The 15843-nt window shown below is 37.7% G+C and overlaps 1 protein-coding gene across 3 annotated transcripts in view; it reads right to left on the bottom strand.

Annotated features, from left to right (window-relative positions):
* KIAA0825 (KIAA0825 ortholog) overlaps positions 1-15843 on the bottom strand; it is a 523965-nt gene that overhangs the window by 352393 nt on the left and 155729 nt on the right. For all 3 annotated transcript variants that reach the window (XM_021008591.2, XM_021008594.2, XM_021008603.2), the window contains exons 8-9: positions 11382-11647; positions 8588-8738 (exon numbers count right to left, since the gene is read on the bottom strand). In XM_021008591.2, coding sequence (XP_020864250.1) covers positions 8588-8738; positions 11382-11647 — 417 coding nt within the window. The remainder of the gene's footprint in view (positions 1-8587; positions 8739-11381; positions 11648-15843) is intronic.

Here is a 15843-nt window from a genome sequence, read left to right as displayed (position 1 = left end):
CAGAAACTGTCATAGGACCATAGAATCATAGATCTAGAGCTATAAGGGATCTCAGAAACCATTTATTTCAACTCTCATTTTACACATGAGAAAACTGAGGGTGGGGAAGCTTACCCAATGTCACAAATATTATAAAAATCAGAGCTGGAGATTGAGTTCCTCTCAATCTAGAGCCCACTGGCTCTTTCCACTGTATCCCAATGCTTCCCAAAACATCATAGAAGCCAATTAGATGGATCTCTGATCTCACATGCCTGTCCATCCTATATGACTTTTGTCCACATACTTATAAGTACTTATAAGCCCAAATGAATTCCACTTCACATTCTGAGGCTTCTCTTGTTTTCTTTTGACATTACAAAGACAGCAGATGGGCTGAAAAACTATTATCATTCACTTTTGCCATGTGACCAACCTGCATTATTTTTTTCAGTCATGTATTTTTTTGATAACAACCTTTATATACAACTCATCCCCATCACTCCTTATTTATTTTGTGTTATAGGCTCCTAGAAACATTGGCATTTGACTTCTGAATGCTAATTAATTTTAATACTTTGGAGACTATAGTGTTCCATGACTTTCAACAACATCAGCTGAATATTAGCATTAAAAAGATGAGCCTTCATCTCAGGGAGAAATTTGGAATGACTCAAAGAGTTCAGTAATATACAGACAATCTAGCCCACTCTCCTCCCCCACTTATCTAAGCCCAACTTACTATTAGCAAAGTATAATATACTGAAAGATTTACATTTATATTTATATATGTATATGTAAATATAAATGTAAATATATATATATATGGAGGGAGGGAGGGAGAGAGAGAGAGAGAGAGAGAGAGAGAGAGAGAGAGATGTACATACACATAATCTCTATGCTTTCCACATAACTATGTTTCATAGATTAGGAGAAAGCATTCTTCATCCACTTTGAGTAGTTATGGAGCTCATCTAGGAGTCTCTGAAATGTTTTAAGGATTCAATCAGTTCAATAATACGTGCAAAAAGGAAGATCTGAAGGATCTCATTATCTAAAATGAATTCCTCTTCAACTTGGAGTGCGCAATGAATCTTCTCCATAGCAATGGCAAACATGGCTACTGAGCATACTTCTACCCATTTTATGTCTCAACATATAATCAGAGGGGCATTTAAGGAAGGTCATTGTGTTATATCTCTTGGAAAATCTTGCCTAATTTTGATATATGCATGAAGTATTATAACAGGAGGTAATATATGTCTAGACCACTTAAAATGCTGTCATCCAGGGGCAGCTAGGTGGTGCAGTGGATAGAGCACTGGCCCTAGAGTCAGGAGGACCTGAGTTCAAATCTGGCCTCAGACACTTAACATTTATTAGCTGTGTGACCCTGGGCAAGTCACTTAGCCCCACTGCCTAGCAAAAACAAAAACAAAATGCTGTCATCCATGTGAGAGATGACATTTTAGATGGTCTAAGTGGTTTAGCATGTGCTAAACCACCACTAAAAATACATGATGGCAGCATTTCGCTCTCCCAAATCAAAAGTATTTTCATTAAACAAGCATTTAGTAAGCAAGTACAATGGACCAGGCATTGAACTAGGCCCTAGGGATACAGAAAAACAAAAAGAACCTTCCCTTCCTTCACAGAGCTGAAAATCTAGCTGGGAGAGAGATGATGAACAAAAGAGAGATGATAGACAAAATACAAACTTCTCTGTATGGCATTCAAATCCCTTCACAATCAGGCCCTATACTACTTTTCTAGACTTAATTATATATTACTCTACTCCCGCACCCTAAAATCCAGCCACGTTAGGTTTTTTTTTTGCTTTTCTTATTACACAGTATACCTGCCACATCTGAGCCTTTAAATTAGTTGTTTCCTCTATCTGAAGGGCATTCCCTTCCCACCTATACCTCTTGGAATTCTTTGTTTCTTTCAGGACTAAGCTCAAGCACGGCCTTCAGCATGAGGCTCTTACTGGCCCACTGGTTGCTAGTGCTTTACCCTGCAAGAGTACCTTGTATCCCTGCTGCATGTGTTTTGTATATGCTTGTACATGCATATGCATGTTATCTCTCCAACTAGATGGTAATCTCTATTAGGGCAGACATTGTTTTATTTTTGTTTTTTGTCTGTGGCATCTAACATAAAGAAGTGTTTAATAAATGCTTATTGCTGGATTAATTGATAACTCATACCTGACCTATTAGAATAAGCTGTCAGAACAAAAAAAATAAGATTAAAGAACAGACATTGACACAGACTAATACCATTTCCTACGGAAATTTAGTGATGCAAATTAATTACCTTTATAAAGGGATTGTTTTTTAAAAAAAACCTAGAAAACTGAGCTAAAAGATAAAGTAGACAAAGTAATGGTGAATTAGAGTAAAAAGCCAACTGTAATATCTCATAGAGAAGTATGATAAAAAGTTATGAACAGAAGCCTCCCACAAAGTGGCAATGAATAGTGGAAAGAATAACAAATTTAAAGCCAACTTTATGACAGCCTTTACCAAGAAAAATCAACCATAATGATTTTAAAAGGTGAAATGGAAGGTCATCTGTAGTAATTTTTTAATCCATCAATAACAACAGAGACTTTTTTAACATGACAGGTCCCCTAAGTGTTACAAAAGAAAGTAGAAGTGTCAATAAAGAAAATAAAGATAGGAAGAAAAAGTTAAACAAATATATATATATGAGCTCAAGGTACCACAATTTTGAGGGTAGTGAGGGACTGATTCTCAAAGCATGTGAAAGAGGGAAGGATGCATAAGGTTTGAAAAAAATCTTGGACCTAATTATTGCCTCCAAAATTTATATAAGATAACATTAATGAGAGAAAACTGCAGAATGGTTGATAATGAGCTGGCCTCAGGGTCAAGAAGACCTGAGTCCAAGTCTTATTTCTAATATACATTGGCTATGTGACCTGGGAAAGTTATTTGGCTTTTCAGTAGTCTAGGCAACTCTCTAAGACTTTTCTTTGCTGAGCAAATGCTGATATTCATATGGAGAGGGAGTTTCCTAGCCAATAGTTCCCTACATCAATGAGATTGGATGTCTGATTTGAAATTTAAAAAGATAAAACAGATTCACCTGCTTTTACTTCAGAACCTTTATATAATGTTTATGAGAGTAATCTATAGATGTATCAAGGGCATCTTAGATGAACATATGAGAATAATAATAGCAATCCTTTTCACTATATTAATGATGATATGAATCAAACTAATAGATCAACTATGCAAAACAGAACAATTTAAAAAGTAATATTCAAAAACTAGTATCTGCTATAACTATCAAGAAAGCATTTATGCTCCTTTCATATCTGAGAAAGTATTAGAACATTATACATCCTTCACATACATTCTGTATGTGCTGTAGCTGTTGCCATGATAAGGATCAGAGGAGGAAAGATAATATACCTAAGGACAGGTGTCAAACACTACCAAGGCAGAAGCAGCTTGAGGAGAATTATTAAAAATCTGTGGAAAGACACTGAAAGACTTCAAGCAAAGAAGGCAATATGAAGGGTCCTAAGCAAGCTTCTTTCCCCTGAGAAACACTTCAAAGAAGAAAGACAGATGAAGCAAACATTCAATGAGATCAAAACAGAAATACCACTTAGTCCATCCATCTAGGATAAGATGATACCCAGAAGCCATGAGCTTTCTGGTCATGGAAACACCAGGCAGCCCTGAAGCCATGTAGTTTGAAGGCCAGCACAATCCTAATATTTTGCCAGTACTGCAGCAGAGGACAAAGCCAGCTTCTAGTAGGTGACCATGCAAAGAAAAAGAGGAACTGAAGTGTCTCAGGAAGCGTACTCCTCTGGGATGTTCCAGAAGCTGGAAGTTAGCATAATCTCTCATATCTGGTCTTACAGCTGGTCAGGGCCATACCAAAGAACACAGACAATTCTACAGTTTCTGTAAAGGTTCTGAAGGTAGGTGCCTACTCAAAGAGGAAGAGACAGGATGGAGGTGCCAGGTTGGCATTTGCTTCAGAGCCCTTCAAAATGGTTTCTAAAATCCATTTTGGGCCTGATGGAGCACCAACAGAGGACAAAGCCAGCCCTTGGTAGATGATCTCACAAGGAGACAGCAATGGGGCAACACCTGCAGAGAGAAGCAAGGAGACAGATATTGAAATCAAAGATTGTTACAGAGAGTTGGGTTTGGTCCCAGCTCCCTGTCCCAGCCAAAGCGGCAAAAGAGATCCAGATAGGGGATCAGAATCTATCTACCACATTTAGGAGTGTAGTAAGTAAATAGCAGTAGCATTTGTATTGTACTGGGGACAACCAAGGCCTCAACAGTCTATTCAAAAGTATTGGTTGGGATAGAGCCTGGACCTGGCACAAAATCTGAAAGTAGGATCTGAGGCTACAGACATGAATAAGCAGAAGAAAATTCCTAATAAAACAATAATAACAACAATAAAATAATTCAGGTTAAAGAAAAGTTCAAGAGGTTTATATATTGTGAAGATATAAAGAGAATTAATTCTTAACTAAACAATAAACATTACTTTGAGAAGCTAGCAAATGGCCTGTATAATTCAGAACATAGTTTTAAGATTAAAGTATTCCATTAAGCCACAAGGACTCTAAAAGTCAATTCAAAAAATGAGATAAAAAATGAAATTAAGAGCACCTCAGGAAAAAAAAATCAAAGAATAAATACTTAATTTAAAAAGTAGAGAATTTTACCCAAGAAGAGGCTACCTCCAAAAAAATACAGAAATGGAGCACACAAAACATGAGACAACAAGAAATATTAGAACAAAGTCAAATGACTAAAAAAAATTAGAACATGTGAGAAACCAAAAACAACTGACAGAACAAATCAAGGAAAAACAATTTAAGAAATATCATACTTCCTAAAAAATCGCCTGAAGAAAGAATATGGATCACTGTATTAAGAAACCATAAAATAAAATTGCCCCAAACTATTAAAACCAAAGAACAAAGTAAAAATATAAATAATCCACTGGTCATTCCCAAAAGAGATCCCAAGTTGAAAAGACCCAGAAATACCATAGCTAAAATCTAGGCATTCCAGGTCAAAGAAAAAAATACTGTAAGCAGCCAAAAAGGAAAAGTTCAAGTACCAAGACACTACAATAAGGATCACAGAGACTATGTTACAATTATGGTAAAGGAAAGGAAATCTTGGAATATGATATACCAAAAGATAAAAGAAAAAGGTCTTGCAGCCCAAAATAAATTTATCCTGAAAAACTCAATATAATCCTAAAGAAAGAATAGAGGAAATTCAAGCATTGCACACATAAGGGCCAGAAATGGGTGGAATCTTTGAAATTCAAACACTGGAGACAGCAACACGGGTGAAATGATGAGCAAATTTTTTCTAACATGGGAAGAAGAAACAATGTATTTAGAACGCCACTTTCTTCAAAGGTCGACAGAAAGTAAAGAAGGAGAAACATAGAACTTGAGTGTGGTTTGTTCTAATTTGTTGGTTTTATGAGACAAAAGAAAAAGAGGGACGGAAGGAATACATTAGGGGGAAGAACTTATTCTTTTCATAATTGGGGTCTGCCAGAAGAACACATAATAATGGAGGTGGGAGGGAAGAAATCAAGCATCTCAGAAACATCACTGTTATAAGGACTACTCACACATTTTGATGTAAAAAATACAGGGAAATAGGTGGAAAGTGAGAGAAGGGTCTCTAAAAGAAGGTATAATTGAATAGAGAAAAATCACAAGCAAAACAAGCTAACCATTTTAGAAAGAAAATTGAGCTACCAGGCTGTTTCCAAGTAAACTTCCAGTAAGAAGTACAGAATTTCCTAATTAAAGCTAACAAAAACAAAGAAACATACAGAAGGGAATTCACAAAATGGAATATAGCTCATTTTTCTGAGTTTTGTTAAAATGCTCAGACATAGAGCAAACAGAGTTAGGGATGTCTGCAGGTGGGTCAGACACCTTACCAAAATTCCCTAAACTCCCAGGGGATTCAACATTATGGCAAACTACACAAAGAGCCACTGACCTTGACTTTGAGCTAGTGAGGTTTTGGGGTAGGAAAGATGGAATATAGGTCGTCAGTGAGATGCAAAGAAGCAAATAAGGGGAAAGGAGATAGCATAGTAGGTGGATGTAACGGCAGCAAGCAATTTAAGGGAGTCCTAAACCAAGGTAATGAGAACGGCAGAAATACAAACTATGCCTGGGGCAAAACCTGCATTGTTCTTCCTGTCTCAGTCCCAGGGCTGTACGTAAAGAGGACATCTTTCTCCTTTTCCTCTTTTATGAGTGTATGGCTGTGACTGCTCTTAACATTGCCATTTCTGTTAATGATATTTCTTTAAGGGATTTCTCGGTAGAATTATTTTAGTTAGCTAAGATTAGTTCAGTTAGTAGGGTTATTAGTTAACATTGAGACTGGGAACAGAGGGAGGCCAAACTCAGAAGAGAAACAATACCGAAGTTCTAAAAACCCAGTTCAGATTTTTCACTATAAACTGGCTGAAGTGAACTGTATATTTTGAGAGTACAGAACTGTGGAAGGAGACAGAGAATCATACTTAAAGTCAGATTACTTCTGAGACACAAACTGATAAGAAACCCCAGGCTACAAGCAAAGTGTGGGTAAACCGACTTTCACTTTCAAGCCACCAGCAGCTGCCATGTTGGGACCACCACTGTTTTAAAAGAAAGCTCCGCCCTTCTGGGAAGAGTACCTTGAAATAAAATCTTGCCTACACAAAAGGAAAGGGGAGGAAATAGGAAGTTTTACTCCCTGCTCAGCAGGTGCTCAGCCACTCAGGTGGCCTTGCTCAGGAGCACAGCCTGCTGCCTCATGAAAAGTATAGAAGAAAACCTATGATCCCTAAGGTACCCTTAATCAGCAACTGAAAGCAAATGCCAAAAGGTTCAGGTGATACATGGAGTCAGAGCAAAGGAAAAAAAAAATAAACCTTTTAACCTCAACCCAAACTTGATTGCTAAGGCCTGAGAAACAAATAAGTTAGGGCAGAGAACCCCTGAAGAAGGATAATGTGGAAAAGTTCTGGTTGGTCACATGGTTACATGAAGACCAACACAAGGAAAACCCAAAGACCTTGGCACACAAGGACATCACTTCACTGACCAACAGTAAAGGCTGAAAATAGGCACAGGCCGCTGGATTTGCTGAATGTAACCCAACATGGTTTACCTCTGAATGAATTCTATGGAGCAGCTATCATCCAAGAGCAGACTCCATAGGGTCTCCATGGGAGACATCAGCCAACAAAATGTCAACAAAGGGGTCTCAAAAATAGCTGAGTTACACAGATTCGTTTATGGAAATGAGAGCATTTATGGTGGCAATTCTGGCCCAGGTCATCACCATCAGAGTTTATAGAAAGGTTATCCTTAAGGAGCCTCATTTTGGTGATCAATGTAGATTATGCATGGTAATTATAGAAACTCAATGCATCACTGCAAGATGTAATATGAGGAGAATAACAATAGTAGGGCAGTGTCTTGCCTCAGGACTGTTTCTAGCCAAAGATGAGGAAAAAAGTATAAGGAGAACAATTAGTATTATTAACAACAACAACCATAAATAGTAGCTGATATTTATATAGCCTTTTAAGGCTTGAAAAACACTTGAGATGCATGATCTCATTTTATCCCTCATGGCAGTTCTGTGGTGCAAGTGCTTTCTTAATCTGCATTTTAGGTGTGAGGAAACTGAGGTTGTGTGGGTTGTCCAGGGTCATGTAGTTAGAATTAAGTTTAAGGTAGGATTTGAAATCAGGCTTTCCTGACTCCCCAGATCACATGGTCTCTCAACTATGATCAGCACCAAGGTGAACAATGTGTAGAAAATGTGCATGGACAATGAGTTGTGCCCAGAATTAAACAGGAGGGAGATATTTTGGGGGAAACCATTTGCTGCTTCTAATGTGCTCCCAACCTTCTCCTTAGAAACAGTGGTCTATGTAAAAAATTATACTGATACTCTATAGCTACATGTCGTGGAATACCACAGTCTCCAAAAATAAAGGTTGAGGGTCACCTGAAGGGCAACAGGAAGTGCACAGCGGGTGGGAGTGCACTGTAATATATTACCAATGAATAATTTGGTACGAGAAAAACCAAATGGATAAAAAATGCCTATTGTTCAGACTCTGATGTAGTTAGAGGGACAATCTATACATCAGTTCATATATCCTGGACAGACACTGAGTGGATGAGGAAAATAACAAAAAAAAAATGAAGCACTTCCTATCATCAGTACCTCAGAAAACATGAATGTTGCATTTGTCTTGGCATCATCATCTTTTTCTCTATGTTCAATTACTTTCCTTCTTGATATATAGCATTGCAGTATTCTAGCTCAAATTATGATATTTTTATTTCAAGCAGAAGGAGAGTACTTAGGTCTAATTATTCCATAATTTTAGGAACTATGTTTTTCTAAGTATAAATCCAATATTTAAAAAATATTATTCTAACAGTCCTTGTGTTCAAGTAATACCAATATTATGTTTTTAATTAGTCATAAAGCAGGTAGGCAGTCAAACATATTTGTGTAAAAAAGGAAGAACAGTAAACTTAACTTCACACCTCATAAAAAGCTTTGCAGTCATCCCAGTGGTGGCTCTCTGCATCCTGTAAAATGCTCATGGCACACACTCTGACGCAGTAGTCCGTAACTTGAAACTGCAGAGCACTGATGAGTTCCTGATATCGTTGGACAGGTGCTAGGAACAGAGGTCTACTCGGAGGGAAATGATCAAAGATACAGAGATTTAAGGCCTGTGCAGCAGGAGGTATCAATCTTCAGAACTACAAATGGTTTTGATTATTAGATATCAATCATTCATTTCTTCTCAGCGCTGGAGTACTAAAGCCTATATTGACTGTCTTCATACACTCACACACACACACACACACACACACACACACACACAGCTGGTCTTTGTTTTGCCAGTTCTTTGAATATTGTACATCTGATATTCTACAAATATGATCTTTAGCTTTAGACAAATTTCATTGTCCATAGGTCATTCATAAATAAAATTATTCATTGTAAGCCTGTTTCAAAGATCAGTACATTACCTAGGCAACTGATACAGAACTTCATAGCAGGAAGGGACTTTGACAACTATTTAATTCTTTCACTATAACATTTCCGACTCATTCAGCCTCCCCTTGGAAATCTCCAATGATAGGAAACTCACTACTTACTAAGAGAACTCACCCCACTTCTGAATACCTCAAATTATCAGAAAAATTTTTCCTGACCTCAAAATTAAGTTTATTTCTTTGCACCTACCACCCATTACTCTTGTTTCTTTCCTCAAGAGCTTAATAGAAAAGGTCTATCCTTCTTCTGCCTTACCACATTTCAGATAGCTGAAAACAGCCATTCTATCCCTGAGTATTTTCTTCTCTAGGTTAAAAATGCCCAGTTCCTTTAACTGATCCTTTAATGAAATGAACACAAGAGCTATCACTATCGTAATGATCCTTCATTGGATGCTCTACCTTATTGCAGTCACTACAGAACAACATGCATTTTTTAGAAGTATCTTTTTTTTACTCATTTTCATTTATTGGTTTGTTTGTTTGTTTATTTATTTATTTATTTGGCTTTTTGGTGAGGCAATTGGGGCTAAGTGACTTGCCTAGGGTTACACAGCTAGTAAGTGTCATATGTCTGCGGTCACATTTGAACTCAGGTCCTCCTGACTCCAGGGCCAGTGCTGTATCCACTGTGCCACCAAGCTGCTCCCAGAAGTATCTTTTACAAAAATACCCTGTGTCTTTCCACTATGTACTTTTTAAACCTTTAAATTTTAGTTATGTAGACAGTATCTTATAAACTGCTTTGAAAATCAGTGAAAACAGTGATTTCTGATACTTTAAAAATAAATTCAACTATGAATCATTATATTTGAGAATTTAAAGAAATAAAATTAACTACAATGTATAATAATTATTTTATGTCTTTTTCAGCTACTTCTTTCCACATCATTTTCCTTTATAGTAAGAAGAAACATTACTTCTAGTGCATACGTGTGTGAATGGTAGAGCTATAAGCAGAGGACTGGTGAATTAAACTTTGCACCAAAATTTAAGGGAGCTGGTAGCATTTGTACTACTCCAGCAAGTAAAAATAACTGAACTTAGTATGTAGTTAGCAAAAATAATAAAGTTAAGATAGCGCTTTTTCCTACTAGCAATAGCATTTCAGGAGGCCCAGACCAAGTTGCTTGCTAGCCTAATGGAAGCTTCTTTATCAGGGACCTTGCCAGAATGTTAGGATCATCACCTCTTCCCCATAGGGTAGTATCTCAAGGTCTTTCCTCCAACAGGGACTTGTGTTCTGAGTTTTGATATTCCCCTATCTCCCAAGTTGAACTTGTCTTAAAAAGCTGATTTAAGGAACCTTTCATGCTCTTTATCCTGGGGGAATGTTTTGTGTTATTCACCCCAGGCACCAAAATTTCTACTTATAGCTCTGGTTTTTTCTCTATAACAAGTGTAAGCAGCCCTTGATTTACAGGTGCCTCAAATGTTAAAATTACCAACCAGGAATAACAAGTTACCACAGTATCTTCCTTTCCTTTCTCCCTTTTGCTATTTGGGATTTTCTTCCCAGTTTCTTCCTGAGACTGCCCTCTGACCCTATCCTTAACCTTACCTCTCTCATTCAACCCAAGGAAAGTCTGGCAACAGTTGTGATGTCAAAGTTAGTGGTGGTAAGAGGGAAGGAAACAGAAGGATAGTGGATGAGAAACTCTTCCCTGGATGTTCCATCCTCTCTGTCCTTTTCCCTTCCTCAAACCCCTCACCGCCAAAACTGACTTCTCAAACTTATAAATTAACTTTTAGAAAACTATTTATAAGTAGAAAATTACCCACATAAATAATATTTTCATTCTCCTCATAATAGAAAAATTAATATCAGATTCTTCAAATATCATAGATAATACTATTAGTATAATAAATCGTTGTTCCAGTGTATGTCTACATTAATCACTAAACAGGTTCAAATTAATTTTCTACATAAACTTGAATCACTAAGTTGGCAAAAAAAAATTTTACAGGTGTAATTCATACCCCTATGCAAAATCCCTTGTTCAAATTCTAAGCATTTCTTTCTTTAGCAGACTTTCATTAAAAAAAAAAAAAGAAAACAACTGTCCTATGTCTGTATTTAAAGAACATAGGGTCTCTTAAAGGAAAACTTCCAAAATCTGTGTATATTGTTTCACACATTCCACAGCTTTTCTTTAGGTATTTAAAAAATAGATGAAAACTGCATTGTGATTATTAACTAATTCTCAGATGTCATCATGATATTAAAAGATGAAATAAAATTTTTACACTATTAACTTTAAATGATACTTACTTCTTACTTGTTTCTTTCATCAAATCATCATAGTGCATAAAATGCTGAAGGACAAATATTGCTGTAGCGAGAAGAGTATATAAATTTTGCAAGGGTATTTTGGAAGGAACTTCCTTGCTTCTCTCTTCCAACCTTGCCAGGACAGCTGTTGCTACTTTGCAACAGGCCTCCACAAAGTTTGCTCTAATTTCCTGAAATGAACCATCCCTGCATGTGAGAGCGAGGGGAAGCATCATGTCAACTTCTTCCATGATGTCAGAACAAAACTAGGAAAGAAATAAATGTGGCATTGAGTTATTTGTGTACTGTCAACACTGGGTAACTTATGAACATTATGGCAAATTCCTCAATAATGAATTTACAATCAAAAACAAATATGTTGACTCAGTTTTACAGTGATTTACTCCTCAGTAAGAGGAGACAAAACTTTTATTTCAAAGGATGAAATGCCAAATAATGCTTCTCTATAAGTAACCCCTTCCTCACTCTCATTTCCCTAGAAAGAAAAAAAAAAGGAGCCATAATATCCCTGACTCAACCCATAAAGTTCCTTAAAAATGGGTGCATCCACAATACTTATAATAAGAAAAGAGCTGAAGAATGGGAGAGGACATTGTCCCAGGCATGAAGTGACATTTGACTAAACCAGCTCTGAATCTTTGTTGAAGAGAAACTTCTAGGGCAGAGAGAAATAACTGTTATGTGAAGAGTTCCTTTCAGGGCTAGGGCCTGCCCTTGAGTACACTGCACTGTCCTGTTAGTGTTCTATAAACTGTAAGGAATGACTGGAATTACTGGATGAGCCGGCTATGCTAACAATCGGCTCATAGGCAGATTTGCAGCCAGTGACAATGCTGAGCACTGGAAAAGTGAGCCAGAGGAGAAAGTGGTACCCAACATCCTGAATTCCTTCAGTTGATTAAATACTGCCTCCTATAGGTATGTGTAAACCTCACAGAACTGGGAAGGCTTGCTAGCTAGAAGCAGCAAGTGGTGAGCATTTGAACTGTCATTCCTGATTGAACAGAAAAGGAGGAAGACCAGAAGGAAGCAGACAAGCAGGACAGCTTTGCAAATTATAAAATATATGTTATTATATTTAGATTTATTACATCTATACTAGAGGAAGCCCGGTGGCACAGTAGACAGAATGTGAGGCCTAGAATCAAGAAGACCTGAGTTCAGATTTGGCCTGAGATCCTTACTAGCTGTATGACCCTGGGCAAATAACTTAACCCTGTTTGCCTCAGTTTCCTTGTCTGTAAAATGATCTAGAGAGGGAAATGGCAAACCACTCCAGTATCTTTGCCAAGAAAACCCCAAATGGGGTCATGAAGAGTTGGACACTACTGAAAATTACTAAACAACAACATATCCACACTTAAATTTAAAAGGAAAAGCAAAGTAATTAATAGTGATTCACAGATTTATGTATAATCATCTTTTTCTATTCTACTTTGTATATAGAAATGCCCATTTTATTTGGTATTTCTTAAGTTTTCAGAATAATGATAAATAAAAATAAAATATAAACCCAAAAATAACCGGGGGCCTGGAAGTCCTCTTGGGTTTAGGAAATACAAACAGAATGGCTCAGGGATGTTTTTGCCTGGAAGGAGCCTGGCATGCCATACGAACTTCAGTAGCCTCTCTGCCCCTCTAAATGAAGAAGCTGAGGGGAGTCTCAAGGTAGTCACCCCTAGGTCAGACAACGTAAGGCCCGCAACAATGGCTGAAAGCACAGAGACTGAATATGAACTATAGATCTGCACACCAGCTCCAGGCTCCCTGCTCTCTCTTCCCAATGTCTTGGAGTCTGGGTCTGCCTGACCCAGTTATAAAAGCTATTAAGAAGTCACCTGCTCTCTTCTGGTTTTGACATTCTGCCCCTTTTCCACCAGGGGTCCCAGAGGGGACTGATGAGTTCCCATCTTCTCTGACCTCCCTCCTCCCTGACTGCATCTCTCTCAGTAAGGCTTAGCCTGGTTTGCTGTCTCTCTGCTTGCCTCCGTCTATCTCCTCCTGTTCTGTGTTGTGGTGATCTTCCCTTCCTTGCACTGTACCTTGGAATCTCACACCTCCCTACATTAAGACAGACACATGGCACAGATGGTGCTTTTCTGAACATGTATGATTTTATTAATCATGTTTTCTTGATAGGTATGAATGTATGGCCTGTTGTAAAGAACTGTATAGCATCAAGCCACATTTACCTGATTGACTCATAATTATTAGGCTATGCTAGGGTGACTTCCTAGGGAAGGTGAGTTTTTCTGGTGTAGGCGACCAAGCCAAGAGACGATTTGGATAAATATCCACAGACTAATAAGATCGGAAAGACCAGGAACAGAGTGCAGAGGTATCCAGGTCTCAGAGAACTACAGCACTTCTTGTTTTCCCCAAGTGCTCTTTGCTGGTAGTTGGAACACATAATTATTAGGATTAGTGTGGGAATGACAACACTAGGTCCTTATCATTGTACTGGATCAGGAATAGAGATAATATTTATTGCTATTCAGGTTCAATCAGGACTCAATGACCCTACTTGAGATTTTCTCAGCATAGATACCGGAGTAGTTTGCCATTTCCTTCTCCATGTCATATTACAGATGAGGAAACTGAGGCAAAGAGGGTTAAGTGATTTGCCCAGGGTCACACAGCTAGTAAGTGATTGAGGCTGGATTCAAACTCAGGTCTTCCTGACTCCAGGCCCAGGGTTCTATCCACTGAGCCACCTAACTGCCTCCAATACAGATAATACTGCTTAGCTAACCACTATGAGCTAGCAAATATGTCTAATGCTGTTCTACTTTGTATAATTAGTCAAGTAAAATTGAGAGCAAAGACACATTTGGATGCTTTTATTCGATCCCTTCTCTGTCGCTAACTAGGTCCTCCAATTGATCCCTGCAGCAGCTGGCTCATCAGCTAAGAGAGAAGTGCAGTAGACCCAAGTTTAGGCCCTGACATGGAAAAAACCTCCTCCCAGACCTTTCTCTCATCCTTCTCTCATCCTTGCATTTTCTTTTCCCCAAAGCTTGCATGCTGACTGATACCTACCTCGGTCACTTCAGGTCCTGGGTCAATCTTCTTTCCCATCTCTGGCTTTATTCATATTGTAAGATTTGTGGGCATGCCCAACTTTGGAAGCTTTTAGGGGTGGGCCAACCTGAAACAAGGGCCCCATGGCTCCTTCCCCCTTTCTCCTCTACCCACAGTGAACCAGAGTGAGGAGGAGGATTATACATACATAAAATATTAATATATTACACTTACTAAATAAGCATTGGGAAGAATTTACAAAGCAATATGGTATTTACTGGATGAAGAAATTTTTAGGCTCTCTTGGCCTCCTCTTTGTGTTATTTTTTTTATCAAACTTTTTAAAGAAATGTTGATTATCAAAGTCAATGCCATTACTTTTATCCACTTTCCACTTTTTAGCATCAACAACTCATTTAAATACTTCATTTTAGAGTTGGTATAGTTAATTTCAGGCAGGGACAGGCCTGAGAAGTCATTCCACTGTCAGGCATTCACAAGTAGAAAAGAGTTTTTGTGGAACATATTAGGGTCTTACTCCTAAATTCTCCACTACCTATTCTACAAAACTTTGTGAAATTATAATCATTGTACTAAATTTTATGTTCTCTTCCCTTATATAATGCATAGCAATTGATAATCAAAGGCAATACAAGACCAGAGGATAAATGGTTTTCTTATCTTTACCATGTCTTTTAATTTGGCATTGCTTTTGACCTTTACTCTAACCAATAAATCTGACTACATACACACAGCTAATTGTGAAATGATTCCCATATTAGTTACCACCTGACTCTTGTCTGTTAAAATATAATGATTTCATTTTTTTCTATGGTTTTTGGTACCCTCTGTCTCTAGCATCTTCCAACTCTTTTCTGGAAGATAATGTTTATGACATACATACATGCAGGTTCTGAATAATAGATAAGCCTCTGGACTCTTCCTAGTCCCAAGTAAAATTTTCTGCCAATTTCTTTCCTATGTCCACCTTCATATCGACATCACCAAGTATTACTTGATTCATCAGCAATGTCCCTTTGTAAGAGGTGACCAACCTTCCAATAACACATTTTAATGTCAGAGCCTTGTACCTCCTATATCCCTGATCCCTACTTTGAGTTCATCCATACCTTGGAGACTCTCCATACCACTGAAGATAGGAAGGGATGTGAGGATGGAAAAGGAAAAGAGGTTTTGGGGGTTTTTTTAGCCAAAAAAATGCATGAATCCTTCCCTTTAAATGTGGAGGAGTTACCTCTGCATGCATTACTAATTAAGTCACGTAGCCATGAAGTAGTAAAGCACACAGCCTTAGCACAGTTTTAAGCTTTAACAACTTCAGAAGTGTAAATAAATGATACAAACTTATAAAAAAAGTCCCACATCATTTAAAAATTATTGAATTAGCTTTCTGAATTGT

Source organism: Phascolarctos cinereus, unplaced genomic scaffold (genome assembly GCF_003287225.1).
Source record: "Phascolarctos cinereus isolate Bilbo 61053 unplaced genomic scaffold, phaCin_HiC Scaffold_4;HRSCAF=312, whole genome shotgun sequence".
Taxonomy (NCBI): domain Eukaryota; kingdom Metazoa; phylum Chordata; class Mammalia; order Diprotodontia; family Phascolarctidae; genus Phascolarctos; species Phascolarctos cinereus.
This window is presented reverse-complemented; position numbering and strand designations above follow the sequence as displayed.